This window comes from Haliaeetus albicilla, chromosome 26 (genome assembly GCF_947461875.1).
Source record: "Haliaeetus albicilla chromosome 26, bHalAlb1.1, whole genome shotgun sequence".
NCBI lineage: Eukaryota > Metazoa > Chordata > Aves > Accipitriformes > Accipitridae > Haliaeetus > Haliaeetus albicilla.
In genome coordinates this window covers 3,091,807-3,119,712 of record NC_091508.1, presented here as the reverse complement: position 1 = coordinate 3,119,712, position 27,906 = coordinate 3,091,807, and the positions used below count along the sequence as shown (strand labels likewise).

The 27,906-nt window shown below is 58.9% G+C and overlaps 1 protein-coding gene across 7 annotated transcripts; it reads left to right on the top strand.

Moving 5' to 3' along the window:
* Positions 1–88: 88 nt before the first annotated feature.
* On the top strand, positions 89–27,906 carry TMCC2 (transmembrane and coiled-coil domain family 2). 7 transcript variants are annotated; one of them, XM_069770584.1, is made up of 6 exons: positions 12,609–12,696; positions 13,723–14,020; positions 16,211–16,351; positions 24,550–25,484; positions 25,824–25,959; positions 26,535–27,906. In XM_069770584.1, the coding sequence occupies exons 3-6, from the start codon at positions 16,277–16,279 to the stop codon at positions 26,844–26,846; spliced, it is 1,458 nt and encodes a 485-aa protein (XP_069626685.1). In that variant the 5' UTR covers positions 12,609–12,696; positions 13,723–14,020; positions 16,211–16,276; the 3' UTR covers positions 26,847–27,906. The 7 variants fall into 7 exon arrangements, with proteins under 7 accessions (XP_069626682.1, XP_069626683.1, XP_069626685.1 ...); XM_069770581.1 differs by lacking the exons at positions 12,609–12,696; positions 13,723–14,020; positions 16,211–16,351 and adding exons at positions 89–416; positions 8,755–9,261; XM_069770585.1 differs by lacking the exons at positions 12,609–12,696; positions 13,723–14,020 and adding an exon at positions 16,982–17,084 and having other exon boundaries at positions 16,213–16,351.

The window sequence follows — 27,906 nt, the reverse complement described above, 5'->3', positions numbered from 1 at the left end:
GGCGGCGGCGGCGGGGATGCCGATGCCGATGCCGGCGGGCGCGGAGCCGCCGCGGCGCGGAGCCGCCGCCCGGCCCGGGCACGGCGGGGCAGGGGCGGGCGGGACGGGGGCGAGGAGCCCGCGGGCCCCTCAGCGGCCGCCCGGGCGCCGCCCGCCGCCGCCGCCGCCGCCGCCGCCGCCGCGGCCGTAGGTTCCCCCCGCCTCCCGGGGGCACACGGCGCACCGGTATGAAGCGGTGCCGGTCGGACGAGCTACGGCAGCCCGAGGAGGACCCCGGAGCCGCGGGGGAGCCGCCCGGTCCCGCCGCCATGGAGGCCAAGCCCGGGGAGGCGGCAGCGGCGGCGGCGGCGGCGGCGGCGGCGGCCCCGGAGGCGGGAGCTGTCCCGCCGCCGCGCAACAAGCCCCCCGACCTGAAGGTGAGCCGCGATAGCACCGGCCGGCGGGTACCGGTGGGCCGAGCATCCCGGTGGGGTCAGCGGAGGGGTGAGGACCCCCTTAGGGTCAACGGTGGGGTTACCAACCGGGCGAGCAGCCGACGGCGTTACCGTTGGGGTTACCGGTGTGGGTGAGCAGCCAGCGGGGTTACCGGTGGGATGTACGCCTCGGTGGGGTACCACCGTCCCCGCACCCCGGTCCCGGCTCTGCTACAGGTGTGACCTTGGGGGGATGTGGGATGGCCCCGGGATGAGGATGCTCCTGGGATGGGGATGCTCCTGGATGAGGATGCTCCTGGGATGGGGATGTTCCTGGGATGGGGATGCTCCTGGATGAGGATGCTCCTGGGATGGGGATGGTCCCGAGGTGGGGATGCTCCTGCGATGAGGATGCTCCTGGGATGGGGATGCTGCTGGGAGGGGGATGCTCCCGGGATGAAGAGGTCCCAAGTTGGGATGCTCCCGGATTGGGGATGCTCCTGCACTGGGGATGCCCCCAGGGGAGGGTCTGCCCCTGGGGTGCAGGTGCCCCCACAGTGGCCCACCTCCCAGGGTCGAGATGCCTCGTGGGAGGCTTGCACAAGCACGCACGGGGCTGGGCACCGCCGAGGCCGTGGCCCTGCTGCAGCCTGGCCACCAAGAGCAGCGATAATAATAGGACGGCGGTGGGAGGAACCTGGTGACACCACGCGCCCTTGGCAAAAGGGGCTGCGGGCACGAGGGTCACACCCCGGGGCAGGTCTGGAGCGGGTTTCCATCACCCAAGCAGGCTGTTTAGGGGGTAACAGGGCTGTCCCCCGGCAGAAGGGCTGAGCAGACCCCGGTAAATAATGGCCGGAGTCACCCCAGTGCTGAGCGTGGGGGAGATGCGCGGGGAACCGCCAGCCGCACTGATAGGATTAGTGCTGCGGCAGCCGGGAAGTGACGGTGTATAAATGGCCCCGAGGCTGCTCCTCCTGTGCCTTCGGGCTGTGTCCGGTTAGTGAGGAAAACAAGTTACGCGGCACTGCAGCGCTGCGGGAGGGAAGGGAGCCGGTCTCCGGTGGCAGGGTGAAGGCAGGGATGCGGGCAGGCAGGACGAGCTGGTGCCGGGTGGAATTGGGCAGAAATTTCCCGTGGGGTTGAAAGCGGAGCAGCTCTGACCCCTGGCCGTTCAACAGGGTCCTGCTGGTGTGGATGCGGTGGGGTTTTATGTTGCAGAGATTAATTCCCTGCCTGTAACTTTGGTGTCTTCAGGCGCTGCAGCGCGTTGCGGCCGTGGGCAGAGTGCGCTCGTGGCAGCACTGTCACAGGTGATGTGTCAGTCGTGCCGTGGTGGTACGGAGGGGCCGCTTCCACTCTTTGGTTTCAAAAAGACCTGGACTATAGTGGAAAATGTCCCTGGTGACCTAGGGGCAGCCAGGACAGAGACCTTTGTTGGGGAGCACCCCAGCCTGTCGCTTGGCCTAGGTCTCACCAGCACAATCAAGGTCATGTGGGAGCTGGGAAGCACAGCCAGGACTGCCAGGCTGCTGCTGTGCCTGCATGCATCCCTTCCAGAAAGGCAGCCAGGAAATAAAAACCCCCGTTCCCATAGGAGAACTCGGCTGCTTTAAGCCCAAGAAGCCCCGTGGCTGCGGGACGCACCTTGCTGTGACTCGCGGTGCCTCTTCCTCGAGGTCTGAGCAGCAGCTCCTGCTCCTGAGGCCGTTTTGGCTTTGCCAATGTGATGTACAGCTGCTGCTGCCCTAAAAACAGCTGGAGGGGAGAGCCCCATGCCAGGGGAAGGCACATCCGTGGGGATGTGGTGCTCAGGGCCACGCAAGGCTTGGTGGGGTGCGACACCCTTACCTCGAGGAGGCTCGCCTTGGCTTGGCCAAGGTGGTGTTTCTCATCCTCATCATCCCCCAGCCTCTCTCCATCCCACCCGGGGCCCTTTTCGCCTGCACAGTGAGTCAGAAAGGGGTGGGAGCGCGGGGCAAGAGGAGCCGCAGCTTACAATGGGGATGGCCACCAGGCCAAGCGTTCCTCAGTCGGCACGTCCAGCTCTGAGCTGGAGCCCAGCCTGGTCTGGAGCTCAGCCTGGTCTGCAGCCTGGTCCAGCTCACAGCAACAGCAGTGGCCAAACACTCATTGATTTTATCGATGCGAGTATGATACCCTAATGCAGGTTTGCTTCCATGCTCACCTTTAACGCATTTGTAGCTCAGCAATTAATTGCCCGCATGGAGTGAATCCTCAAACTTGCTTCGCCAGGCAGAACACATGAAAAACTGCGTCTCGGTGCTGCCCACAGGTTCCGCAGCAGAGCTGGGCGCTCTGCCTGGCCCCGCCACAGACACCACCGATTCAGCCACTTCGTCTCCTGTTGCTACAATTAGTGGCATCATTAATATAATCTTAAACTCTTCCTGCCCCAAACCCCCTCTGGAGCTGCACTGCATTCCCCACAGTGGGGTGGGTTCAGCCAAGCTGGTCCTTGGCCCCTCTGCTGTCCCCAGGCTGGCATGGTGCCACACACCAAGACCCACACGTTCATCTCCCCGTAGACAGTGAACAAGCATCAGATGTAAACTTTTGTTTGCTGCCAGCCGAAGATGGATTTGAGTTGGCAACCTGGAAACAACAGGCTGCCTTGTGTCATCTCCATCCCCTAACCCCGGCAGATCCGCGGCAGCTCTCCATTCCCCAGCCCTGACTCCAGCTCCTTTGCCGAGAGCGAGGGCTCCATTAGGGGAAAAGAGAAAAAAAAATAAGTTCTGGCAAGAAGCAAAGCAGATGCATGACACATAGTTCTGCTCAAAAATATGTTGGGTGGCAGGGATTTCTGTGCTCTGCAGCAGAGTGACTGGATCCATACAAAACACTGCAGAAGGAGACATCAGCCTCTTGTGGCTGCTGGGTTGTCCAGGGCATCCCACCACCAAGGCATTCACTGCTTGGTCCCACTCCCACTTTCCCTGAGCATCTCAGAGCTAGCTGAGTGTTTTCCCTGGCTCTCTGTCTCTCTCTCTGTTCCCAAATGGGCCGATCTGGCCAAGGGCTGAAAGTTGAAGCCTGACAATTTCCATCTCCCATTTCACAATCTTGGTCTTCGTGGCTCCCACCTTTCTCTCCTTTGAACCTGAAAGCCAAGATCAGCAGGAGTCCAGGGGCACTGGCCTAAGCTCTTCCCTCTTCCCAGGGCCTGATCCGAACCCCACATCCATGGACAAAAAGCTTCCTGGAGCTGGGGAGCCTCTCCTGGGGAGGAGGAAGATGAAGGACAAGGGGACATCCCACCATGGAACCTTCAGTCCCCAGCACAGGTCCTGCCCTGAGCAATGGGGTTGGGACAGGGGTGGCTGGAGGGGACAGAGTGAAGCATTAACCTCCCATAGCAGGTCAAACCCACTCAGCTAGTTTAATTTTTTGAAAGGTCCCTCGCTACGAGGGGATGGGTCTGGGGGTGCAGAACCCCTGGTGTGGTTCAGAGGCCCCCTCACGGCAGTGCCTGTGCAGGCTGCTCTCTGCAGGGAGGATGCGGAGGACGACTCCTCTCCGTAAAGGTCGCCAGCCCCTATTCTAAACCCTCAGGTACATTTATATTTAATCCCTCACACGAACAATTTTCCAGGCATATTTTGGTCTTGAAAGGACACCGCCAAGGTGAGCCGGCTCCCCTGCGGTTAGTGGGATGGAGCTGTCGTCAAGCAGCTCGAGCAGGAGCAGCACGGTCCCTGGAGCGGCCGCATCCATCATCTCCCCGGGGCATCGTTCATCAAAAGCTCTCGAGCTGCTGGCAGGGACCCCAGCGGGTCCCCACTCTCACTGCTGCGGAGCTGCACACTGGGACCCCCCAGCCCCCCAGGGAGAGGAGAGCATCCTCCCGGGCAGGGTGTAGCCAGGAGGACACCGTATTTCCCCAGGGTTTGTGCCAGGCACGACGGAGGGGCGAGAGCCGAGGCCGGGGTGTGCTGCCCTCCCGGGAGCTGTGTGATGCTTCCCAGCAGACACACGCTCATGTTGGCGTGGGCTGCTCGGCTGAGGCCAAGCGCTCTGTGCCCAATTGCCTACGGTCCCAGTCGTCCCCCCCCCCAGATCCGACCCCCCCAGGGTCCCCATCCTTGCTTCCCACTGAATTGCAGCCCTCAGCATCCCCGCAGTCAGTTCAGGAGAGGCAGAGGTGACAGCCGTGGAAGAAGCGGTTGTGGGCTGCCACTCGCTGTCTTACTCCCCCCGGCAGCACATCTGGCTCCTCTCAGCACCGGCAGCAGAGATCTTGCCCTGCAAATGCCACCCACCGACGTGGGGACCTCACGGGGGTCCGCAGCCCCCCCAGCTGGAGCCACACCTGGGCAGTCAGCGCCAGCCCCGCAGATGTTATTCCGGAGAGAGTTTAAGGAACTGCGTGTCACTATAGCGTTTTGGTAGTGCATTAAACAACATGACTAACGTTCGTCACATGTTTGTTCTCTCATCCTGTCCCCGGGAGGAGAAGCATGTGTGGGGGAGTGCTTTATTTTCCATTTTAGAACATCTATACGTTTTCCTTGGCGTTTGTGGCAGCGGGAGGAGCGGCAGAACGGGGGCTCGGGATGCTGGTGTGAGATAAGGCTGCGAGGGGCGACTGGGCTGGCTGCCACCCTGGGGGGACAACTCTGCCCCTGGCCCCCAGCCTGGCTGCTGGCAATGGGGTGCTGGGTGGTGGTAGGACCCCCTTGCTGGGGACCCGTGGGAGGATCAGCCGGAGAAAGCAGCAGGAGGACTAGAAACCCTGTGCGGGGGTGAGCAGGACCTCCCGGGGTCCTGCGGCAGTTTGCAGGGCTGCGAGCTGCTCGGTGGCGTGGCCTCCCCTGTCTCTGCCTGCTGCGGGAAAGGCTCCCCCCGTGCCTTAAAATGTGGAGTGCTGTGGGATAGGATGGGATGGGATGGGATGGGACGGGACGGGACGGGACGGGATAGGATGGGATGAGATGGGACGGGATGGGATGGGATACGATGGGACAGTCTTCCACTGTGTCTGTGCAATGCCTCCAAAGGGCTCCAGAGTCTTGGCTGGAGTCTCTGGGCAGGCCAGGGATATAAATAATTAATAATAATAATTGAGCAGGATTTCACAGCACGTGGCTGTGCTATAAGGTCATGGCAACAAGATCCCCTCCTTACACGTCTGAAAGCCGAGTAAGAGGTTTGGATGTCGGGGCAGAGCTGGAAAACCATTTAGTGAGAAACTGGGAGGTTTGAGGCTGCGTGGCCGTTTGGCAGCGGCAGGAACACCAGCCCTGGAGAGCCCGGCACGGCCGGAGCAGGCGGGGGGGATGCGCATCCCTGCCACGGCGGGCAAGGGCAGCACCTGGCTCTCCCATGGGACGTTGCCTAAGAGCAGCGTCCCAGTCAAAACAGTCATCCAAGTCACTGTTTTCCTGCGAGATATGTTGGTTTGGGTTAAAATGTTTTTTTTCAGCTCTTGGCCAGGCATGGCTTGTCCCCGTGGTGTCCCCACAAGGCTGGGACTCTGCTCTCAGTGCAGGCAGGGCGGTGGGATGGGTACAAGGGTGGGTCGTGCAGACCCCTCCTGGCTTCTCACGTTTTCGCGATTAGTTTCCATCAGTGGATAAACATGTAAGAAGGAGGCAGAGAGTGCGACCGTGATCAGCCCAGAGCTGTGCTCAGCCAAACCGTGCACAGAACTGATCCGCTTACAGGGGACGTGAAGCAGGAGCCGCTCCTTTGAAGTCCACAGAAACAAGTCCCTGCTGCCGAGCAAGAGTCGCTGGCTGCATGAATGAAAGAAACAAAAGAAATAAAGATATTTTTGTATTAAACTTAGTGTTTTACAGCTGTCTACACTGAGAAATTAATCTCCGTATCCATTGCATCAGTTATTAAGCAATGGCTGTTCCAAAATAGCCCGTGCAGACGCTCTGTTCTGAGCCACGAGTAGTTTCGTGCCAGAAAAATGCCTCTGCTTTGGAAGTACAGTAATATCCCAGAGTAACACAAAAAAACAGAGGTTTTATATCAACAAATTCTCTGCAATAGGCATTGCAGAATGGCTTGTTCATGGTGACCACTCCTGACAACTCTCTAATGTAGGCAAGCCTTTCTCTTGACAAGCTGTCGATCCGGTGGGGTTCAAGCCCAGAACAGCAGTACTGGGATTCCTCTTTTTGCTTCCCTCCCCCCTTTTCCCATGCAGATTCCTTACTGTCCCACCGGGAGCCCTACCTGCAGAGCCCAGGGAAGGTTCTTTCAGGAAAACTTGGAAAGGGCCTGGGGAGAGTTTCTTTTAAAAGGTAAATTTCTATCAGATCGAGCTGTTGGGCCAAGAACCCCCTGAGGGCAGCTGGCTTCCACCTTCAGGCTGGTGCTGGAAAAACATCCTCTCCTTTATCGCCAGCTTCACTTTTATTTTGTTTTCATTATCCTCAAAGGAGGGAGTTGGTCGTTTCTTTTCACTTGGACCTTCTAAAGGGCTAACTGTGCATCCAAGGGTATGCCATACCCTTGATGGTAGAAATCTGTGGGTTTATAGTTATTACCTATCTAATGCTGTCTCTGTTTCCATAGAGACCCTATGAATAGAATAAAATTTAAATCACTATTTCCTGAAGTAGCAATTTGGCACTGTAGATTTATTATATATTTCCTAGGAAAAACCAAAAGGATAGAAATTTTCATTATGAATGGATAACAGAAGGATTAAAGGGTTTGCCTATAGTGTTTAGTGACACAGGATCTAATTGCTGATTCCTTGTCAGTATTACAGGTGTGATGAGAATTAGGCCCTTGTGGATTTGGACCTTGTGGCTTTAATGTCTGGGATTTTTAGGAGTCGTCCTTTCTGTATGGCCATGAAATCCTCCACAGTCTGCAGCTCCAGGAGGTCGTGTCTCAAACATCACTGCTTTTCTAAAAGCTGGGGCTTTTGCCAAGTGTCCGCTGGGGCTATAAGTAGCTCCCAGTTCTGTGCCTGCTTCAACGCTGGTTTTCAAGCATGAGTTAATGGCAGCACCGCAGTTACGGGAACCAGCATCCCTGGGGAGAATCCCAGCCGTGGTAAATCAGTGGCGAAATGCCCCTGAACGTCAGTAGGGTCAGGACTGGCGTCCTCAAAGGTAGAGTGCTCAGCTTAACTCCAAAATCGAGACAGAGAGCAACAGGGCAGACTCGTACCTTGTGATCTGCTGGGGTCCTGGTAGCTGAGGCTTCTTCAGGAGGTGAGAGGATCTTTCGATGTCCCAAGATCGTTTACTGGCTGCCTGGGAGCCGTGATGGACCAGAGATCTGCTGAGCCCTTTGCAGATGGTAGAAGTTGCTGCCCACGCCACTGCCCCTGTTCAACCACACACAGGAGACTGTGGAGGGCACCCAGCCAAAATCTCTCATGGATGCAAATCTGGGTGTTCCAGTGACTGCGGGGAAACCGCTCCAGGCTGACCCGGCTGTAATCAAGAGCACGATCTGTTCCACCATCCATATTGCATGACTTCGCTGTGGCTAGCGTCCACCCCGATTCCCAGGAGCCGTCACGAGAAAAGCCGTGTGCTCTGTGGGAACATGAGTCTCAGCCCCCTGGGAGAGAAAGATCCAGGGGTACCCGGGGCAGCAGCGTGCCCCCATCTCCTGCTGCAAACCGCTTGCTGCCCAGCGGGGACTGGATTTGGTGGCACTGGGCCACGAGCTGCAGTTTCACCCCCATAAGCGAGGCCAGCCTGGTCCGTCCTGCTCTCGGAGGCCATGGAAAATCCCCCAGGGAAAAGCCCTCCCCGGTCCTTCCCAGAGCACATTTCGGAAAGCAGGTGGCTCTTGGCAGTGCGTCGGTGGCCGAGGCTTCAGGTCCGGGAGTAACCCTGGCTTTTCGAGCTAGGGAAAAGGCTGCTCCATCCCCGCTGCCCACAGGATCGGGGTCTCTGTGCAGCACGTGGCGTCGGCTGCAGCAGGCACCCTCCTCCCTCCATTGCTGTGAAGGGTCTTTCTGCTCCTCTTGCTTCTTTTAGGGGTAGCCAGTGCTCATCGGAGACCTCCCTCTGGCGTGGGGAATGCTGCTGGAGCTGCATACCTGAGCCGTCCCGAGCCACCGTGCTCAGTCCTGCATGCCAACAAATGGCCACTAATGTTTAATGCTTTTCCACAGGTATAAAGCGCAGTGCTGGCAGCAGGGCTTGTTCCCTTTTGCAGATCCCTTTGGGCTGCTGTGGGGTCCCCAGAGCACTCCAGAAACTCTTTAAGCCCTCGAGCTTCATGTTTCGGTTCGGTGCTAGCGTGGGCACCGTCCATCAGAGCTGTGTGCGCTGAAGTGGGGTGATGCCATCCCTTCCTGAGAGTAACAGGGATTGTTTTCTCTCCTCTCCTGCAGAAAATCCAGCAGCTGTCCGAAGGTTCCATGTTCGGCCATGGCCTGAAGCACCTTTTCCATAGCCGCCGGCGGTCGCGAGAGCGGGAGCACCAGAACTCGCAGGACTCGCTGCCGCCGCACTACGGCATGTCCGACCACGACTCCCCCGACGAGAAGGAGCGGTCCCCGGAGATGCACCGCGTCTCCTACGCCATGTCCCTGCACGACCTCCCGGCACGTCCCACCGCCTTCAACCGGGTGCTGCAGCAGATCCGCTCTCGCCCCTCCATCAAGCGCGGCACCAGCCTGCACAGCGGCAGCCGGCGGGCCAAAAGCGGCTCGCTGGAGCCCCAGAAAGGGAGCCCCCACCTCGTCCGCAAGGCCCCCCAGGACAGCAGCCTCACCGCCATCCTGCATCAGCACCAGGGCCGCCCCAGGTCCTCCTCCACCACCGACACTGCCATCCTTCTGGCCGAGAGCGGGGCCGTCTACCTGCTCACGGAGGACACCGAGTGCCTGGCCGATAAGGTAGACCTGCGCCGTGGGGACATCCCTGGGTGGCTGGGGGGCACGAGACCGTGCCGGGGGGGTTGGTACCGGACTGGGTGCGGAGCAGCCCAAAACGCTGTCGGGAGGAGACCGGCCCTTGGGGCAGCACTGGTGGCACTGGGTGTGCGGGACGGTGGATGGCAGCCCCTGCCCGGGAGCGAGCCGGGTCCGGAGGCTGCTGGTGTTGATGCTGCTCTCGTGGGGAAGTGAGGCAGGGACATGCCTCGGTCCGATTCCCAGAGTGGGATTTGCGGGAGAAAGAAAGGGACTTGGCAAGAACTCTGTGCCAGTGGGGTGGGACGCCCGGCACGGGGTTGGAGGGGATCCCGGGTAGCCCAGAGCCGGGCGTCTACAAGGGTTCGGCCAGGCGGCTGCAAATTGGTCCCGTCTAAAGTGATTTTTAAAACGCTCTGTGCAAAGCTAATAGAGCGGATGGTATTTCCATCTAGCGTTTAGTCCCGTTAATTATGAAACAGCTGAGATTAGCGCAGCGGCACGGCACGCTGAGGACACGGTGCGAGCGGTGAGAGGTGCTCCGGGTGCTGGTGGGATTCTCTGTGGCGGCTTCTCTCCTTGGTCTTTGGGGCTCGGGGGGGGGGGTCACACTCTTAAAACTACTCTCTGCAGTCCTGAGGGCTAGAAGCATCCTCTTTGGTTTTTTTTTTAATTTACCGGAAAATGCCAGCAGTGAATTGACAAAATGGTAGGGTTTGGGGTGGGGAAATGGCCAGGCAGGCTCTGGCACCCTGCAGGGGCTCTTGGGTGGGTGGCTGGGTGGCTTTTACAGGAATAGCTGTGTAATAGGGTGGCAGTGGCTGGGCAGAGCTGCCGGGGTGGGATAGCAGTGGGGGTGTCAGGTCCCTGCGCTCCCCCCAAGCAGTGGGACCCAGCGGGCGCAGGGGCTGGGGACGATGCTTCCCATGCGACCTCCCCGCCAGCCGCTCCTCTCTCCTTGGCACCGAGTCTCCGAGAGGGAAATCTGACCTGGAGACTTCTGGTGCCCTCTGAGCTAATGGAAAAAGAATCAACCAGATACTTTTTCTTTCTGTTTTCGCTCAGCGGTTTCAGCGCCGAGCTGCAGCTGACGCTCGCAGCTTGCAGCGGGTGCCAGCGCTGCTCCCCTGGCACAGCCGTGCGGGGACGAGGCCACCGCCGGGACGTGGAAATCTGGTCCCAGAGGATAAACACATCATTAAATCAGCAGCTTTGCAAGAAACGGCCACCCAGGTCCTCCTCTCCCCACTTTACTCTGTGCAAATCAGAGCACCCTGACCCTTCCCCGGCAGTCCCCGCTCCTCCCCGCCGGCACGCTGCACCCAGACCAAGTGCCTGAGCAGGGCCAGGAGCTGTTCAAATTGTTAATTTAAGCATCTGCAGCTAAAATTCCTTCTGTCTGACCCATGGCATGGGCCTTGCAAGGAGCCTGATACCGCTGAGCCCTCTGGGGTTACGGCCGAAGCTTCGAGCCAAGGCAGTTTGCACCGGGACAGAAGCACCCAGAGGGAAGCAAGAGCAGAGCGGGTCCGTGCCCGCTCACAGAGCAGCACAAAGAGTGCAGAAAGGGGATGAATAATTAACTGCATATGACACAAAGAGTAATAAGAAGAGAGGCGATAGTGGGGCCTTTGTGAGGCAGTGGAAAAATAACCTATTTGGAGAAAGAAGAGCTATGTGATATTCTCATGCCTTATTATCTTTCCATAGCCCTCAGGAAACCCAGCCTCCTGCCCGCAGCAAACCGGCTCCTCTTCCGCGGGGACGGCTGGTGCTGCCGTGCCCTGGGCATGGCTCTGCCAGACCCTGGCAGGCAGGTTTGCACCGGGGCTTTGGGCCAGCGATCACTTCACATCGCCTCTGCCTTGTCCTGCCAGGGTCAGACACCTCCTCCCCATTTCACCCTCAGTTTGGAAGCCGCCGCCCCAGGGGTGCACAAAGCTCCTGTGAAAGGGCCATTTTTGCCCCAGAAATTTCATGCTGCATTTTCCATCCGTTGCATAAGGGCCTGAGCGCACGCTGGATTAATCCCTCATGGGATCGCTCAGCCTCAGCAAGCACTTTTTGAACTGCTATTGATTTTTTTTTCCCTTTTTTTTTTCTTAATTAGGTTCCTGCAGTTTTCCCTTCCCTACCTTCACCTGTACCGGTTCCTCACCCTGCGGTCCCCACCGGCACTGGGCCACCCTCTGCCCTGCCAGGGCCGGGCACACACGGTTCCTCCCCCCTGCACCCCATAAGTCCCCCGAAGAGGCAGCCACTGGGGGACTGTGGCAGCAGGGACCAGATGGGGTGGCTGGAGGAGGCGAGTGGGACTACGGCACAGTCTGGGCATTTGGCACTGGTTCCAGCTGGGGCTCGTGGTGTAACCAGAGAGATGCCTCATGTGCCCGCACGCTGCCTGCAGCTGCAGCTGCCCTGTGCCCCCAGCATCGCCAAGCAGTAACCCCCAGCTGGGGCTGGGGGTGGCCAGCAAAGGGCTGTCACCTGTGCCACACGCTGGGGACAAGGTTTTGCTTTGCAGGGTGATGCCCACCTGGAGCACATGCGTTCGTGGCTTCCCCTCCCTTGCCTTCCACACCGCGCTCTGCCCACCTTGTGCATGCAAAGAGCAGCTCCCGAGGAGGGTGGGATGACTCGGATGTCCCCCGCCTCCCACCGGCAATTGCACACGGGTTGGGACTAAGGTTTTGTATGTTGACTCTGCTCCAAGAACCGCAGCTGGCTGGTGTGTGCCCATGGGGCACATGCTCTTTGGTTTGCAGTAATATGGATCTCTGCTCGCCGGTGAGCTGGGGGAGCCACTTCTCCAGGGCTGCGGGTACCAACAACAGCCAGGAGCATCTCTGCGTTTCAAGCAGCCACTCTCCCGTATGTCCCATCGTGCGTGGCTCGCTTAGCCAAAGCGAGGTGGCATATTTGGGGCGTACGTTGGTGTCGGTATGTCCGAGGGAGCACGTGGCCAGTGTCGGCGTTTCGTACAAGGACGTGCCGGCTTGCGGACCCGGCGGCACGTGTGACGGCGGTGGTGGCAGCGGCACGGTTGGGGCAGGGGGAGGCTGCGGGCAGGGACCGCGCGTGGCCATGGGAGCTGGAGAGAGCTTTCTCCTTATCTCACTAATCTCCTCCTGGTGACCCGCCAGCGCTTTGTGGGAGAGAGGTGGGCAGATGGGCATTACCGACCGCGACGGCCACCGAGGCCCCGGCACCAGCGGCTGTGGGGTCTCCCCGCAGACCCCGATCCCCCGTGGCGGTGGGGTCAACCGAGCACCGGTGCTGGCGGGGCAAAGCATCCCGGGGGGGACCCCGTCCCCGTTGGGGCGGCCGGACCCGGATCGGGGCAGCCGTGGGGTTTTGTGCCTGGTGCTGCCGGGGAGCTGCGCGGACGCCTGCGAGGGCTGCGGGATGGTCCACGTCCAGGTGAGCCCCTGCGTTAGGCCGGGGCCACGGGGGCCCCTCCGAGTCGTGTGTGTGTGTCCCCCCCCGGTAACCCACACCGAGCAGAGGAGAGAACCCGTGCCACCGGGCTGGACGCGGGGCCGGTGGCCGTTAGAGGGCAGCGTTCCCGCACCGGCCTGCACGGATGTCTGTCTGTCCGTCTAGTCCGTCCGTCCGTCTGTGCGCAGCCCCAGCCGGCTTCTCCCCGGCAGCCCTGAGGGATCCGCTCACAAGTGTCACGAGTGCCAAGTGCTCAGCCCCGGCCGGCAGCGCAGCTCGGACCCGCGGAGCATCCCCCCCCTCCCCAAGGAGGGGTGCGAGGGGCCGGACCCCCGGCCGGGCTCCCTGCCCGTCCGTCCTCGGTGTCCCTCGGCAAGCGACAGCACCAGCTGCCACCTCTGCCCGTGGCCCCCCCCGTGCCCCTCTCGCAGCCGCCTTGGCCTCCCGAAACGGCTGTGAGACACAGGGGAGGAATGGGGGGGAGCAGGGGGGCTTCGTGCCACGTCTCAGCTTTGGGCTCGCGGGCCAGGCCGGCCGCTGAGCGGCTGCATCGCGCTTATTTATGGGCTCGTAGCCCAAGCGTGCCGTTTCCCTGCTCCCGTCTCCTCCCTCCGGTCCCCTGCCGCCTGCCCGGTCTCTGCGGGAGGTGGTCCGCGGCGTCCTGGGGCTCTGTCTTGCAGGGGGGGACCCATCCTTATAGCCCCCCTTCCAACCGTCCTGCTGCCTCAAGGGCATCAGCCCTCCAAACACAGGGCACGATTCATCCCGCTAAATTTAGATGCTCGCCGGGTCAGTGGCTATATCGGGGCGAGACGGATTATAGTCAGTGGGGAGAAACCGGCGGTTTCTGAACGTCCACCCCAGGGGCGGCTGTGGCCCATGGGCATGGAGGGACCTGGGCGAGAGGTGGCCAGGAGGCTGCGGGACAGCTCAGCCCTCGCCCCGGCGGCTCAGGGTCATCAGGCAAAGTTCATCTCCCCTGTCCAGGCATTTGCTTTCTGGTTTCAGCGTGTCCAGCTCAGCCCTGGCTCCCTCCGGCCCCGCCGGCATCCGACCGCCTTCGGTTTCAGGGCGGGGACGTGATTTCTCGCCTCCTACGGCTCCAGTTACCCAGAACTGGTCTCAGTCGACAACTGGGACGGGGACAGGGATGGGGACTCTGCTTGGCCCAGCCGGGACCCCCCAGGGCCAGCACGGCCCGTCAGGGTGCTGAGCAGCCCCAGCCCAGCTCCAGCTCGGAGGGGAGATCCCCCAGGGCCGGGGACTTGCCGGTAGGAATCCAGGTTTGCTCCATGGCACTTCTTGAGTATCCTTTCTCCCTGCGGTGGTGAGGACGCGGTGGTGGCAAGGGAGGTCGGCCAGGCGCGCTGGGGTGGCTCGGATGGTGGGATGCTGGTAAGTGCTTTTCTGCCCCTAAAACTCACTTTTGATGGAATTTTGTGGCATTGGGGCCAGCGATCCTAAAACCAGAAGCTTGAAGCTGAGCTCCTGAGCAGGTAGCCTGTTCTCTGGAGGTGCTGAGCACCTAAGGATCCCCGAGGAGCTGGCAGGAGCTAAGGGGATGCAGGACCTTCGAGCCTCACTGCTTTGGTTGCTCTTCCCACATGTCTAACCCAGGCAGGGGTTTCCCCTCACTCCCTGCCTTGATTTCCCCAGCTGGGAACCAGGGCCAACATTTCCATGCACTGGGTGAAGTCTCTTGCATCTCTTTAGGAGGATTTGCTGACGGAGGCAAAGTACGTCCTCCCCTCCCACCCAAATTCTGGGCGAGTTCTGGTTTAAAGTCCCAGAGGAAGGAGCTAAAATAGGCCAGCGGTGACTGCAAAAGGGAATAGTAGGAACGATGGTGTAAAGCTGCCCTCCCTGCAGCCCCACGGCCCCATAGCTGGGCATCCCCTCGGCATCCGAGCAGAGTCCCGAGGGGGTACCGGTGTGCAGAGACCCCACAAGTGCCAAGGGTTTTCAGGGGGCACTGCTGGCCTCGGCTGCAAACTGAGCCCCCACCGAGCTTCACAAAACTGGAGGTATGAGAGTACTCACGTCCAGGTCAGCTCCCACCTCTCTACTTCCACCTCCCCATGTGTCACAGGGGAATGAGAGTCTGTGAGCAAAGGGGGGGTGGTGGGAACTCGTTCTCTCACTCCCCTTGGGATGGTGCTTCGAGGAGCACTTTGGGAAAAGCAGATAATAGCTCTGAAGACAAAGATACCCGAGATTGCTGCTTAATTAATTCAGACAAAGAAGAATATCAGACTCTCATACTGATTCACCCCCTAGCAAAAGACATCGTGTTCCTCAGCCTTCGTTGACATATGGCTGTTGTTTCCAGCCCACCAGCAGCTCCCGCTCCCCGACAGGCAGGCATCGCAAACGCCGCCTTGCTGCCTGCACCGGGGGGATTTGGGTCGAGCGGGCGGCTGGTGTGCGGGGTGGATGCTCAGGGTGGACAGGGCAGGATTGGGGGAGCAAGGTTCATGTCCGTGCCGTGATCTCTCCTGCCCATGCCCTGCCGCCGTGGGCAGGCGGCTGGGTTGTAGCTGAGAGCAGGATTTGGCTCCTGAGTCAGGATGAGCAAAGCAGGGTCCTGCCTTGTGACTCCTCGCCTTGCTGCGGCTCTGCCTCTCCCTGCCTTCCCTCTCAAACCCTTCATACAACAGCTGCCAAAAATCCCTCCCAGCTGCACAAGCACCCTGTCAGAGGTGCCGAAACCCAGCTGCAGCATGGGCTGGGGGTGCTGCTTGTGGTTTTAATGCTGTGTCACCCAGCAAGCGAAATAGCAGCACCATTGCTGAAGCTGCCAGGGTTACTCCCTCCAGTAAAAACAACAGCAGGAATTTTTCCAAAGATTCTCCAAGCATAGGTAGGGCTCTGAAGAGCTTCACCTGTGAGGGATGGTCACTGAATCATCTCTGCAGACACATCCCTCCCGGTGACCTGCAAGCCCCGGGCACCAGGGACAGTCCCCAATGCAGAGAATGTGGTGTCGGATTAGGAAATGCTGGGATCTGCATGGTATGAATGGGCACAGAGGCACAGGGACTCCCCAAACGCAGGGGAGGCAGCAGGGACGGATCCTGGGATCTGCCCATCTGTACCCACGCAGCCGCCTTCCATGCGGGGCTCTTCGCCGGGTGCTGTGCAGGACCATGGTCCCTACCTGCTGCCACTGAGAGCCCCGTGGCATGGTGGCACCATCCCAGCTCAGAATGGGGACCGGAGAACTGCAGTGGCTCATTTGTTTATTCTCTGCATGGTTCGGAAGGCAGCCCGGCCAGGCAGCACTTGGCGGTGCTGTTTGTTCTCCCAGCACAGTTGGAGGAGCAGGACCGGCCCCTGTGGCACCCAGCCTGTTCCCGCTCCCCCGGGCTCCCTCCCTGCTCACCAGCCTGTGCTGCTTGTTCTTGGCTGCCTCAGAGACTCGTAGTGCCTCTTCTGCAAACGCACGTCGTATGATCCTCTCTGCCCCTTCGACTCCTTAACCGCAGCCATGACAGAGGGAGAGGATCCGGCCGCCTCGCGGAGCACCGGCCAGGCGCTTTGCAGGAACGACCAGGGCATCCTCATGCCGGAACCGCATCCACCCGACTCCTGTGCCGGGAAAAGGATATTGCTCTTAAATTCTCTGCTGGGTGTCTTTGTAAGTACCCGCCTCCGCTCTCCTTCCTGCTCCTAGGCACCAGCAAGGGAAGGACTCGGGATGTCCAGGAATAAGGGGTGAGGAGCAAGGTGGTACCTGCGGGCGAAGGTCAGGCTGCTGCTGGGCTCTGTGTGGCCGCTGCTTGCAAGGGTTGAGGTCTTAGCCAAGAAGGCGCTTGCTTTGGACACCGAAAGCGTTCGGGAATGTGAGGTTAAGAACCGGTGGACTTTGCAGCTCTTCACCTGTATCAACACCCTGGCTCCCGATAATCTGTATGCAGCTTTCCCAGCCCAGTGGAGGAAACTCCAGTGCAGCTTGGCTGGTCTTCCTCCTTTTTTTAGTACCAGCTTTTCTGTGCTAAGCTCAGGCCCTGTGCGATCCCGCTAAGCCCGGTCCCAGCTGCCGCCCGTGCCGGCCTGAGTCCAAAATTTGCCGTGTGTTTGTGTTGCATTGCTAGGTGACCTGTCTCTTAGTTGAGGTGCTCAGACCAGGACTTGGTAAGCATTCAGGGCCGGATTCTGCACCACTCAGAGTTGGCACACACCGAATGTGTTGTGGTTTTGTGTCTATCCAGGGATTTCCTTTGCATGGGAGCTGGGGTTTATTTATTTTTATATTTGCCTCTTACAGGCAGGCCTGAAAAACATAGCTGCCGCTTTCTAAGCAGCGGACTAAGTCTCCTAAAGCAGAGCTGGTGCTAAGGATGAAGGGGAGTCCACCACCAACCTCTCGGGTAATTTCCTTGCAAAACCCCCACTTTTCCCATGGCGGCGGGGTGTTTGCATCGCATGGAAGGGAGGCTGTGCATCGTGTGGTAGGGAAATGCTGCGCCGTTGCTCCACCTCGCTTTGCTGGGGCATTAATAGGCGACGTTCTTGCTTCTGCAATTATTTGCTAACCCTAACCTTCCCCTTGCACTGGGGAGCTGAGAACAGGGGGTTTCCTATGAATCAAGCTGCCCAAGGTCCCCAGTAAATAAAAAAAATGCTCTCCGGGTCTCGTTGCAGCAGGCTGCCTGAGCATCCTGGCATTTATCAAATCCTCATTTCTTCAGCCTCCTCTGGGGAAATCTGTGCTCCTCCATCCTTCCCCAAGGCCAGGGACAGCCTGGCAGGTCAGGCAGGGTTTGCAGGGGGCTGGGAGCTGGCAGGAGGTGTAGGGGGCTCAGGGGGGGACACCATTACAGTTAACCAGAGGCTGGGAGGACCGAGTTGCAGCACAGAAGCAGGGCTGTGCCTGGCAGCCCCGAAAAGCGCTTCCCTCCGCTGCCTGCAGCATGGCTGCGAGCGGCCGGCGGGGAGCAGATGGGCTTTGGGTCTGGCCCCGGTGCTTTAAATGAGGGAAATGGCAAGCAGAGCTCGGGGCAGGGTGTTTTCCAGAGTGTCTTGTGCAGCTGGGGATTTTTCCTGCCCTGCTGAGACGGCAGAAGAGTGATGGGAAGTGACCTCTGGCTCCTGTGCTAAAACGAGAAGTGATGTTATGAGAGATGTTAAACCAAAGATGAATGTCCCTCGGTAATCTGCCCTGTGTCATGCCCGGAGGCATCCGTGGCCCAGGGTTTGGCCAGGCTGCAAAATCCACCCTCGCTGGGGCAGCTCAGTGGGATCAGAGGGACGGACGAGGAGCGGTGCCGGCCCACAGGACACACACGGCTCCTACCCACGCCGGCAAGGAACCGTGTGTGCTGCCAGCACCGTTCCCCGTGGGCAGCATTGCGGCGTTGCCCACAGGGTCTGGCTGTACCCCACACCTCCGGAGCGTCGGTGCGGCACCGGGAGGAAACTCTGCTCCTTCCTTTCCCTGCTCCAGCGCAGCTGAGCACCGTATGGTAGGTACAGCTGGTTTCTGCTCCTGGTGGGTTTAACTTACCGGGGAATCTGTTCTTCTCTGTGCCCTTCGCTGTGGATGGTACCACAGCCCCCTGCCAGTGCCTGCAAACAGTGGGCAGGTGTGCAGGGAAGGGGCTCAGCACTGGCATGCACAGAGTTTGTTTGTGCAAACTTGCAGCCGGACGGGGAGGGGAGTCTTTTGCCTATGAGATCCTGTCCTCCCGAGAGGATGGACCAAGAAACACAGGGGCTTCCAATGGCTCCATGTGTAGAAGCAACTCCCATCGGGGTTACGTAGCCTGCAGGGATGCTCAGGTCAGCGCAGGGCTGTGCTGTCCCCAGGCTGGGGTGCGGGGACCAGCCAGGTCCCTCCAGCACTGCTTCTCCACCGTGGGGCCAGCAGCCAATACCGGTTTTGGAAGCCAGCGCTGGTGAGCTGCGCTGCCGAGCTGCGCTGCCGCGTGGTCGATTCAGCCTGTCCCTTGCTCCCAAGCACCATCTCATCTAAACATCTGCCAGGCACAGCGGCACGGCTGGGGATGCCCTGGGCAAGGTGCTGTGCACGGCACGGTGACAGCCTGGGTTGGAGGGGGCCAAGGGTTTTAGTTATTGGTGTCAAACTGTGCTTTGGCAGCTTCACATCACAGATCGGTCCTGACGGGCTGCTCCGGCTCTGCCTCCTCCTGGCTCCCAGCACCCAGTGATGCGTGGAGACCAGTGAACATAGGTACCGACACTGGTCCAGGAGGGTCTGCTGGGTCCAGCAGGCTAAAGGCTGCGGGCGATTCGAGGGAATGCCTTCCCGGCTCAGAGCAGCCCAAGCAGAGGCTGCTGCTTCTGTGCCTGTTTCCTGCTGTTCCTTCTCCGCAGCCACGCGTGTTCCCATGGCCCAGCAGCACAGGCAGCTTGCGGCAGCCCCTGCCCCAGACCTGTCAAAGCCAATGTCTCCTGGAAGGGAAATGGTCCCACAGGGAGGCTTCATCGCTGTTGCAAGGGCAGTGTCCGTGGCGAGGTTTAGGGGAGCTCACATTGGCAGGATACAGAGGGACTGAGACCTGGGGATGGTGCTTTTGTGGAGCCATCGAACCAAACCTTTCGAATCCATCCATGCTGGGTCAGGTTGATTTTTGCGCTGCCTGCCCCAGCTGCTTAACCCAAGGCAGGGCCAGCTCCAGCATGGGCAGTGCTGGCTGTGCTGTGCGGGCTGTGCACCACGGGGTAGCTCAGAGGTGCAACGTTGCACCCAGAGCCTCTCCGACATGGCAGGTTACACTTCCAGGGCACGGATGGATGTAGGAACAGCCCGAGAGATGATGGGAAGCGCGATGCTGAGTGGTGCTCGGCTTTATCTCAGCTGTGGGAGCAGCACGGTCTTCTCCATTAAACATGCATCTAGGTCACGATCAGCTCATCAGTCCAGCCTGTACAATTCAATGTGTGGCTGAGAATACTTCCTAAGCTGTTGTTCTCTTGTTGCTTTTTTTGAGAAATAACTATACCAGAGAGCTGCAAATGAACCTTCCTCATTTAGCCCGTTGTTCGCAGCTGCACAGATGCTCTGGTCTGTGGCCACAGTTGGTTTGAGGTTTCGAACAGCCCCAGCATCTGCAGGGCACATTGAGGGCTTTGGCCTGGCACAGTGTAAGGCTGTGGGCTTGAATTCCGCTTTCCTCAATCGCTCTTATCCAAGCCTGATCCTGCAGCACTGACCACATTGACTCTGCTCTGTGCAACCCCGCGGGTTTGGGCTAAGTCAAGCGCACAAGCTCCACATCTCCTTTCTCACCCAGGACTTTTGCTTTGGCCCCTCACCAGCTCCACTGCCCCAGCATAAATACAGCACTTGGGGGGTAACTCCAGACTGCCACCGGCTTCTGCAGAACCAGAAGCTGCTGTCATCTCTGCTTGCTTTTCGGATGTCACATATAATATCTTTTTAACTGCACGTGAAGTCTCACTGCACTTGGATCTGGTCAGTCAGCTGGATGTGTTTTCTGTGCATTACGTGTTCTCCCGTGGCAGAATCGGGTCGGTGCAACCTTCCCCATCGCTCTCTGTGTCGTGAGCGGGACAGATCCGGCTCCATCCCAGTGCATGGCATGGGCCAAGACACCACCTGGTCCTGGCACAAGTGGCTGGTTCCTGACCTCAGGCTGCCTAGCTCCTTGATCGGCAACTGTATTTTTTCCCGTGCGTCGGTCCCACCCAGGGTTTTGCTTTGTGCATGCCTCCCCCTGCCTCTTTCGGGCTTTATGTCCTGGTGTGTGACACAGCAGATGACAACAGCCCGTCCCGACCCCCTGCGTCAGGGCACAGGCAGCGTATAGGGCTGGAGGCGTGTGAATATCCCGCCACGGGGACGAGGGGGGTTTTGCATTACAGCCCTGAAAGCTCCATTCTCTGAGAGCTGTAAACAGCTCCAGCAGATTTCCTGAGTCGGCAATCCCGCTGCAGCTATCGGCTCAGTCCCTGCGCCTTTGGGAAGCACCCAGGGACGCAGGGCCAGCCCTGACGGGGGGTCTTGCAGGAGGGTTCTCCTTCTCCCTCCCACCCTGCTGCTCTCCTGAAACTTTGCTGCCGTCAGCTGCCGCTTTCCCCAGCTCAGGCACCCTGCCATGGCAGCCAGCGCTGCCCGCACATCGCTGCCGGGCTCCGGGATGCTGCGGGGACACGGCCGAGCAGTCCACGCCGACTAGTCCTGGGGCACCCGAGCCCTGCCCGCGATGGAGGTAGGTCTCGGCAGCCGTTGGGGTTAGAATAAGACCGCGAGGAGGATGGCGATGGGCAGAGAGACCCGCAGGGGCTTTCGGTACCTCCGTTTCTGGCGCTCCGTGAACGAAACCCACCGGCACGATCCGTGCCGGTGCAGCAAAGATAGGGTGGGAAGCTCCGCTGTGAGCTGAAACCCTTAACGTGCCTCTCTACGTTATGTAAGAAAAATTATTCTCAGGCTGGTCAATTAATGGAGTCAGCTGCTGCCGGCCCGTTGTGGCCGTCCAGGGACGGCACGGGAGTGGGCAGCAGGCAGGGCGCGGAGGGGGACACAGGGCTGCCTGCTTCGGTCTCTGCCGCAGGCTTGAAAGGAGGGTGGGAAGTGTGAGTCAGGGCTCCTGCTTCTATTTTCAACGCCTGGGGTGGGTAACGTGGTCTGGTGGGAATAGCGGCTCCGCTCTGGGAGGCACGGGGCTGCGAACGCACGTGGGGACGGGGACGGGACTGGGGAAACCAGTTGCAATCACCAACTAGCAGCACGGATGCTGTCCCAAATTACGCTGATAAAGTGCTCTGGGGAAGAGGGGCCGCAGAAGCACCCAGATTTAATGACTGCCTTGAAATCAACCTCCCCATGTCCGCTGCCTACCTGCGTTTCTCTGCCGGCCATGGCCTCTGCCTCATGGCTTTCCACAGCCACCAAGGGACCGGGGCACGGTGACACCCGTGCTATGGAGCTGCCGGATCAGTGCAGCAGCTCCTCAGGTCTGCCCTGAATGCCAGCATCCCTCGACAGCTCGGTGGTACTTATTTTTTCCATGCTTGAATGTGCATATGGTCCTTCCCACAGCCGTTTTGTCGCCGTGTTGTATTTCAGCTGGGAACCACATTCACACTTCGTAGTGAAAGTCCTCGTTCAGGGTCAGTGCAGCACGAGCCACGGCATTAGCTCATCCACTGCGCTTCCTAGTAGGCTATAGGGTATGGAAAACAGAATAGTTCAGGGCATGATTAAGTGTCTTGAGAGTTTTGTTCTGAACTTTGCAATAATTGTGCAATTTCTTAAGAATGGGTTTAAATCCCTTCCAGTCATGGGTGTGCCGGGAGACCCACAGCCCCACACCGGGGACATGGCCACGAGCGAGCTGTTGGGCCCCGAGCTCCTCACCTGCCACCTGGGCTTTCTTCCATCAAACCTGCAGCAGCAAATAAACCAGCATTGCATAATTGTGCCCGGTCGTGGCCCTCTAAGTACTGTTTGCTCAGCTTATTAGCTTGAGCCTTTTGCATATCTCAGCTCTCCTGGGTTGAACTCTGTTGATAAGAATAATTTTTCTTCCTGCGTCCTGCATTCCTCCCGCATCCCACATCAGCCGCTGCTCTCCCCTGCGAATCTGCCTGGAAAACAAGCGCTGGAAAACAGCACTTTCATTTTGATGTGCCTACCAGAAGGTTTTCTGCATGTAGGGAAAGTGTGGCTTTTACTAATCCCCTGCTTAAATCCACTGCACAGTCATTTAGGCTTTCTGGGATTTAGCAGGCACTGTCTGTTAATACTGCAGAGATCGGTATTGTCTTTTTTTGGTTGTTGTTTTCAAAGCAATAACCTGATGCGGCTTTCCTATAACGTTCCCTGTGTCTGAGAGAGCAGAGCTTTTGGTGGGTCTTGGGGGAAGGATTTCACCCCAGCCACGTCAGCATGGATGGGCAGCATCGGATCCATGCCGTTCACCACCCATCCTGCCCTCCCTTCCCCCCGTGCTCCCAAAGATACTCCCATGAATAAATCCAGAAGATCGGCTTTGCAGGGGTAAAGGTTTCGGTGACTCCCAAACCTTTCCCTTTTGGGAAACAAAGTTTGAGCAACTTCTCCCCTTCACTGGCCCAGCTGGGGTTTCCCATTTCAGCATCTCCAGGGCTGCCTTTTCCTTCTCCGCGGCCGGTTTGTCCTTCACTGTACAGAGAATTGCACATCTGGGCAAAAGGTCTGTTTCCTGCTGCTTCTAATTTCTGCCCTTTGATAAGAAACCAAAGCGAAACCCTTCGTGGGGTGGCTGGAGGGCCCAGCCTGGCCGAGAGACTGAGAATAGCCTGGCAGCAGGGTCTGAAAACTCTGCAGGTTTGTTGGGCATTATTTTTTTTTAAAAGGTGCTTCTCCAGCTGGACTGAAGCCAGCTCCCAGCTCTGCCCTGTGTCTGCCTGCGGGCTGGGGGCTGCTGGATTCTCCCTTTTGCTCTTATCCTCCAGCCCCTGACCCAGGCTGCTTTAGCATTGCTGCAATGGAGAGAGAAGAAGAAACCTTGGGGAGGGAGCTAGGGGATGCTCCCACTGAACTTGTGGTTGTCTGCTTTTGTCTCCCGAGGAGGCTGAGACCCCCACATGAAGCCCCAACACTCCTGGGCTCCCGACAGGACAGCAGCACCGGGGAAAGAGGAGATGCAAGTAAATAACAGGAGGGCAGCGCTTGCCCCTGCTTTTCCAAGCCCCGTGCAGGACCTGCTGCAGACGGGAGTGTTTATAAGCAACATCTTGAGAACATTCCTCCCTCCCGCGCAAGGCATTTCCTGGTGATAACACACTCCTAAGTAATGATCTCGCAGCATTATCCCTATTAAGGGGTCATTCGGGGAAAGTGTGATGGAAATTAGAAATTATTCAGGTCTGCCAACAGTATTTAACTTTCAAGCAGCTCTTAATTAAAAGCCAGGAGCCATTTATACAACCACTGAGATTTGCATAAGAATCTGCATATAAAACCCAGCAACTGGAAAGATTTAGTGATTTTTTTTTTTCAAGTGGCAAAGCAGCATGCCCGAGTGGGAGAGCGCAAGGCAGGACCCTGGGTTGCAATCCAGGCTCTGCCAGTGATTTTAAATGTGGCCTCAGGCAAGTGATCTCCTCTCCCAAAGCTCCAATTTTTCCATCTGTAAAATGGAAACCAGCATGTGTCCGAACTTTCTAGGTGACAGCTTGTGTTTGCAAGAGGAGTCTGGCATTACCAGGTGAGAAACCTTGGAAAAGAAAGCAAAAGAGTCCCTGCGCCTGCAGCCTGCTGCTCTCTGGGGATCAGGAGCTGCTCCTGAGTCAGTCACAAATTGGGGTTCTGGCAGAGTTTCTCTTCAGCTGAAAAATTCCTGTGTGCCTCTAGGCTAAAAGCCAAAGTCTGGAAATGAGACTAAAATACCTCCGGATTGCTCAATCCCTGCTCTCACCACTGCTTTGGTGGGAGATTTGATGATGGGTTCCAGTTTTAGCTCCCAGCTCCTTTTTCCCTGGGTGTCCAGCAGCCCAGAAACGCGGGTGCCCGTCTCCGCACAGAGCAAGGGCAGAAAGTCAGAGTCAAGCTCCCGGCGGCGGATGCTCCCTGCTGAAAACCATTGGCCAAAACCAGCCCCGAAACCCTAATTATTTTGTCGCTGTGCCCTCTAACTGGCTTATTCCTGGATGCCAGCAGTAGTGGTACGGCTGGGAAATGCTTAACCGGCCGGAAAAAAAACAACATCTTGCTATTGCTCTGGTTAACTCTTCCCCTGCCCAGCTCTTGCCTCCTCTCCCTCCTCTGCCCCTCACCCTGTTCCTCTCCTGCCCCCTCCCCGGGGGCTGCCTGGGTGTTAGCTCCCTCCATTGAGCATCGCCCTCCTCTCTCTTTGCTTGCAGCTGGACAAGGGGGATGTGACCGCGCTGAGCCTGCCCTCCACCGCCGGGCACGGGGACACCGACGGCACCGTCTGCCTGGACGTCCCCGATGGCACCCCTGACCCTCACAGGACAAAAGCCGCCATTGAGCACCTGCACCAGAAGATCCTCAAGATCACCGAGCAGATCAAGATCGAGCAGGAGGCGCGGGATGACAACGTGGCCGAGTACCTGAAGCTGGCCAATAACGCCGACAAGCAGCAAGCCTCCCGCATCAAGCAGGTTTTCGAGAAGAAGAATCAGAAGTCGGCGCAGACCATCGCGCAGCTACACAAGAAGCTGGAGCACTACCACAAGAAGCTGAAGGAGATCGAGCAGAACGGTCCTTCTCGGCAGCCCAAGGATGTCTTCCGGGACATGCACCAGGGTCTCAAGGACGTGGGTGCCAACGTTCGCTCCAGCATCAGCGGCTTTGGCGGCGGCGTGGTGGAGGGCGTCAAGGGGGGGCTCTCGGGTCTCTCCCAGGCCACCCACACCGCTGTGGTTTCCAAGCCCCGGGAATTCGCCAGCCTCATCCGGAACAAGTTCGGCAGCGCGGATAATATCGCCCACCTGAAGGACACGCTGGATGACGGGCACCCGGAGGAGGCTTCACGGGCTCTCAGCGGCAGTGCCACCCTGGTCTCCAGCCCCAAGTACGGCAGCGACGATGAGTGCTCCAGTGCCACCTCCGGCTCAGCCGGTGGCAGCAACTCAGGGGCAGGACCCGGCGGCTTGGGGAGCCCCAAGTCCAACACGCTGGACAGCCACCACAATAACTTCGACACCATCCTAGAGGAGCTCCGGGAGATCAAGGACAGCCAGTCGCACCTGGAAGACTCCATGGAGGACCTCAAGGCGCAGCTGCAGCGGGATTACACCTATATGACGCAGTGCTTGCAAGAGGAGCGGTACAGGTAGGGATGGGTGGGTGCCGGGGTGGCAGCACGTGTCACCCAGGGTGGCTCTTCGGGGACCACAAGGCCACCATCCTGGGCTTGTCTTGCTAAGCCCTGCTTGCCAGCGACATGGGGAGCTACAGTCCCCGCTGCCCTCCTCCCCGCCAGACCCCCCCCAGCAGCCCCGCTCCCGTGGAGGGTCATCCACTGCTTTCCCTTTGGCAGCCATAACCAGCCACAGCCAGGAGCGGGGTGGGTTGGAGGGGCTGGGTGGTTTCCCTGGCGTCAAGAGAAGGAGGGCAGGGGGGTCCACGGGGAGATCTGCCCACCCCAGCACCCCTCCATCCCCATGCACAGGTACGAGCGCCTGGAGGAGCAGCTGAACGACCTCACCGAGCTGCACCAGAACGAGATGACCAACCTGAAGCAGGAGCTGGCCAGCATGGAGGAGAAGGTGGCCTACCAGTCCTATGAGAGGGCTCGGGACATCCAGGTAGGGGAGCGTAAGGGCTCAGCCCCCCCCCCCGCTGCACCCTCCATCCACGGGGCAAAGGAGGGACCCTGGGCTGGGAAAGAGGGTGGGCAATGGGGATCCCTTTCTCTAGCACCTTCCAGATGAGGTCCTCGCTGTGATGCTGTCACAGCAAGAAGCAGGTTACTAAGCCATGTCCCCAAAATCCCTGTCTGTGCCCCAGCGAGTCCCCGCTGTGCTAAAGTCCCCGGGGTGCTCAAGGCAGGGCAAGGCTCCGGGTAGATGGCTGCAGCGCTGGGCTGTTACGAGCCACGTGTGGGCCAACCCATAGTCCCCGCTGTCCCAGTTTGGGTCATCTCCCCTGCTGCAGTAGGTGCCCCCGGCACCGAGACCATCCCCGGCACAGGCAGAGCGGGACAGGGCATGCCTTGCGCATCGCACGGGCCGAGGGTTTGCAGAGGGAGGCGGTCACCCATCGGAGCTGTGCAAGTAAAACTTTGCAGCGGCAAGGTCTGAGAGCACGGGACAAGTACCGAAAGCCCTCGTAGGGCATCCCTCGGAGCCGCTGGCCGGCCCTGATGTGCTGTCCCTCGCAGGAGGCGGTGGAGTCCTGCCTGACGCGGGTGACCAAGCTGGAGCTGCAGCAGCAGCAGCAGCAGGTAGTGCAGCTGGAAGGGGTGGAGAACGCCAACGCACGGGCGCTGCTGGGCAAGTTCATCAACGTCATCCTGGCCCTGATGGCCGTGCTGCTCGTCTTCGTCTCCACCATCGCCAACTTCATCACGCCGCTCATGAAGACCCGCATGCGCATCCTCAGCACCGCCCTGCTCGTCCTCTTCCTCTTCTTCCTCTGGAAGCACTGGGACTCCATCAGCTACTTTGTGGAGCACGTCCTGCTCCCCAGTTGATCTGCAGCCCGGTCGCTGCGGCCCCGGGGGCTTTCTATTTCCCACAGAGGAGAGGGCCGGGGGGATGGTGGTCCAAAGCCTTTGGGTTGTTTCTTCACATGCTCGGTTCAGTTGCTTTCCCGGCCCTCCATCCTCGCTGCAGCCAGCAGCGATCGCTCGGAGTGCGGCGTGTCGGAGCCGGGATCCGTCAGTCCTCTGGGGTGTTAGGGAGGGCGGGATTGGGGAACGAGGAGGAGTTTTGGAAGGAAGTGGTAATTTATGGGGCGCTGGGTTTTTCTAGGGGGTTGGGGTTGGGTTTTTTTTAAATGTCATTCTGTTCTGAAAGTCCATGGGAAGGAGGTCTCCTGCAGAGACCTTCTGTTGGCGGGAAGGATTGAGCTGGACCAAACCTGGCTCTGGGATAACTTTCTGCAGAGAGAGGAGAGGGGTTAGTTGGGGCTGGGTTTTCCCTTTTGTCCTTGAAGACCAAGATGGCAAAAAGCTCAGTCCCCAGATGGAGTGAAAGCAAAGCATGTGACAAAGGAGAAAGCGGGTCCAAGGCAAATGCAGCAGGACATGCGCATCCCACCAGCCTCTCCCAACCCCACCACAACCCCACCAGGACAGAGCGGGGCTGTGACATTGTCCCTGTGTCCCCCCGGGGGCCTGGGCAGATACAGGGGACCTGACGCCGGAGACAGCACCGGCACAAGTGAGATCCCCTCCGCTGGTTTCCCTTCATTTATTTATTTCCACCTCCTTTGGATTTAGTTGATCTGATCTTTTCAGGGACATCTGGACTTTCCAGCATCACGCCTCTGAGTTTTACAGCCTCTGCACCGTGTCGTGTGTGTGTGCGTGTGTGTGCGCGTGCGGTTTTTAATTTAATTCAAGACTCTGTTTCCATTTGTGAATCAAAGCTGGTAGAGCGGGGGGAGGCAAGCAGCTGCCTTCCCAGCCTCCCTGGCCCTACACAAGAGCACAGCATGCTGTCTCGGATGTTTCTTAAATTATTTCATACATATATATTTATGTAATATATCTATACACACACATATATATAAATATATATATAAAAGTA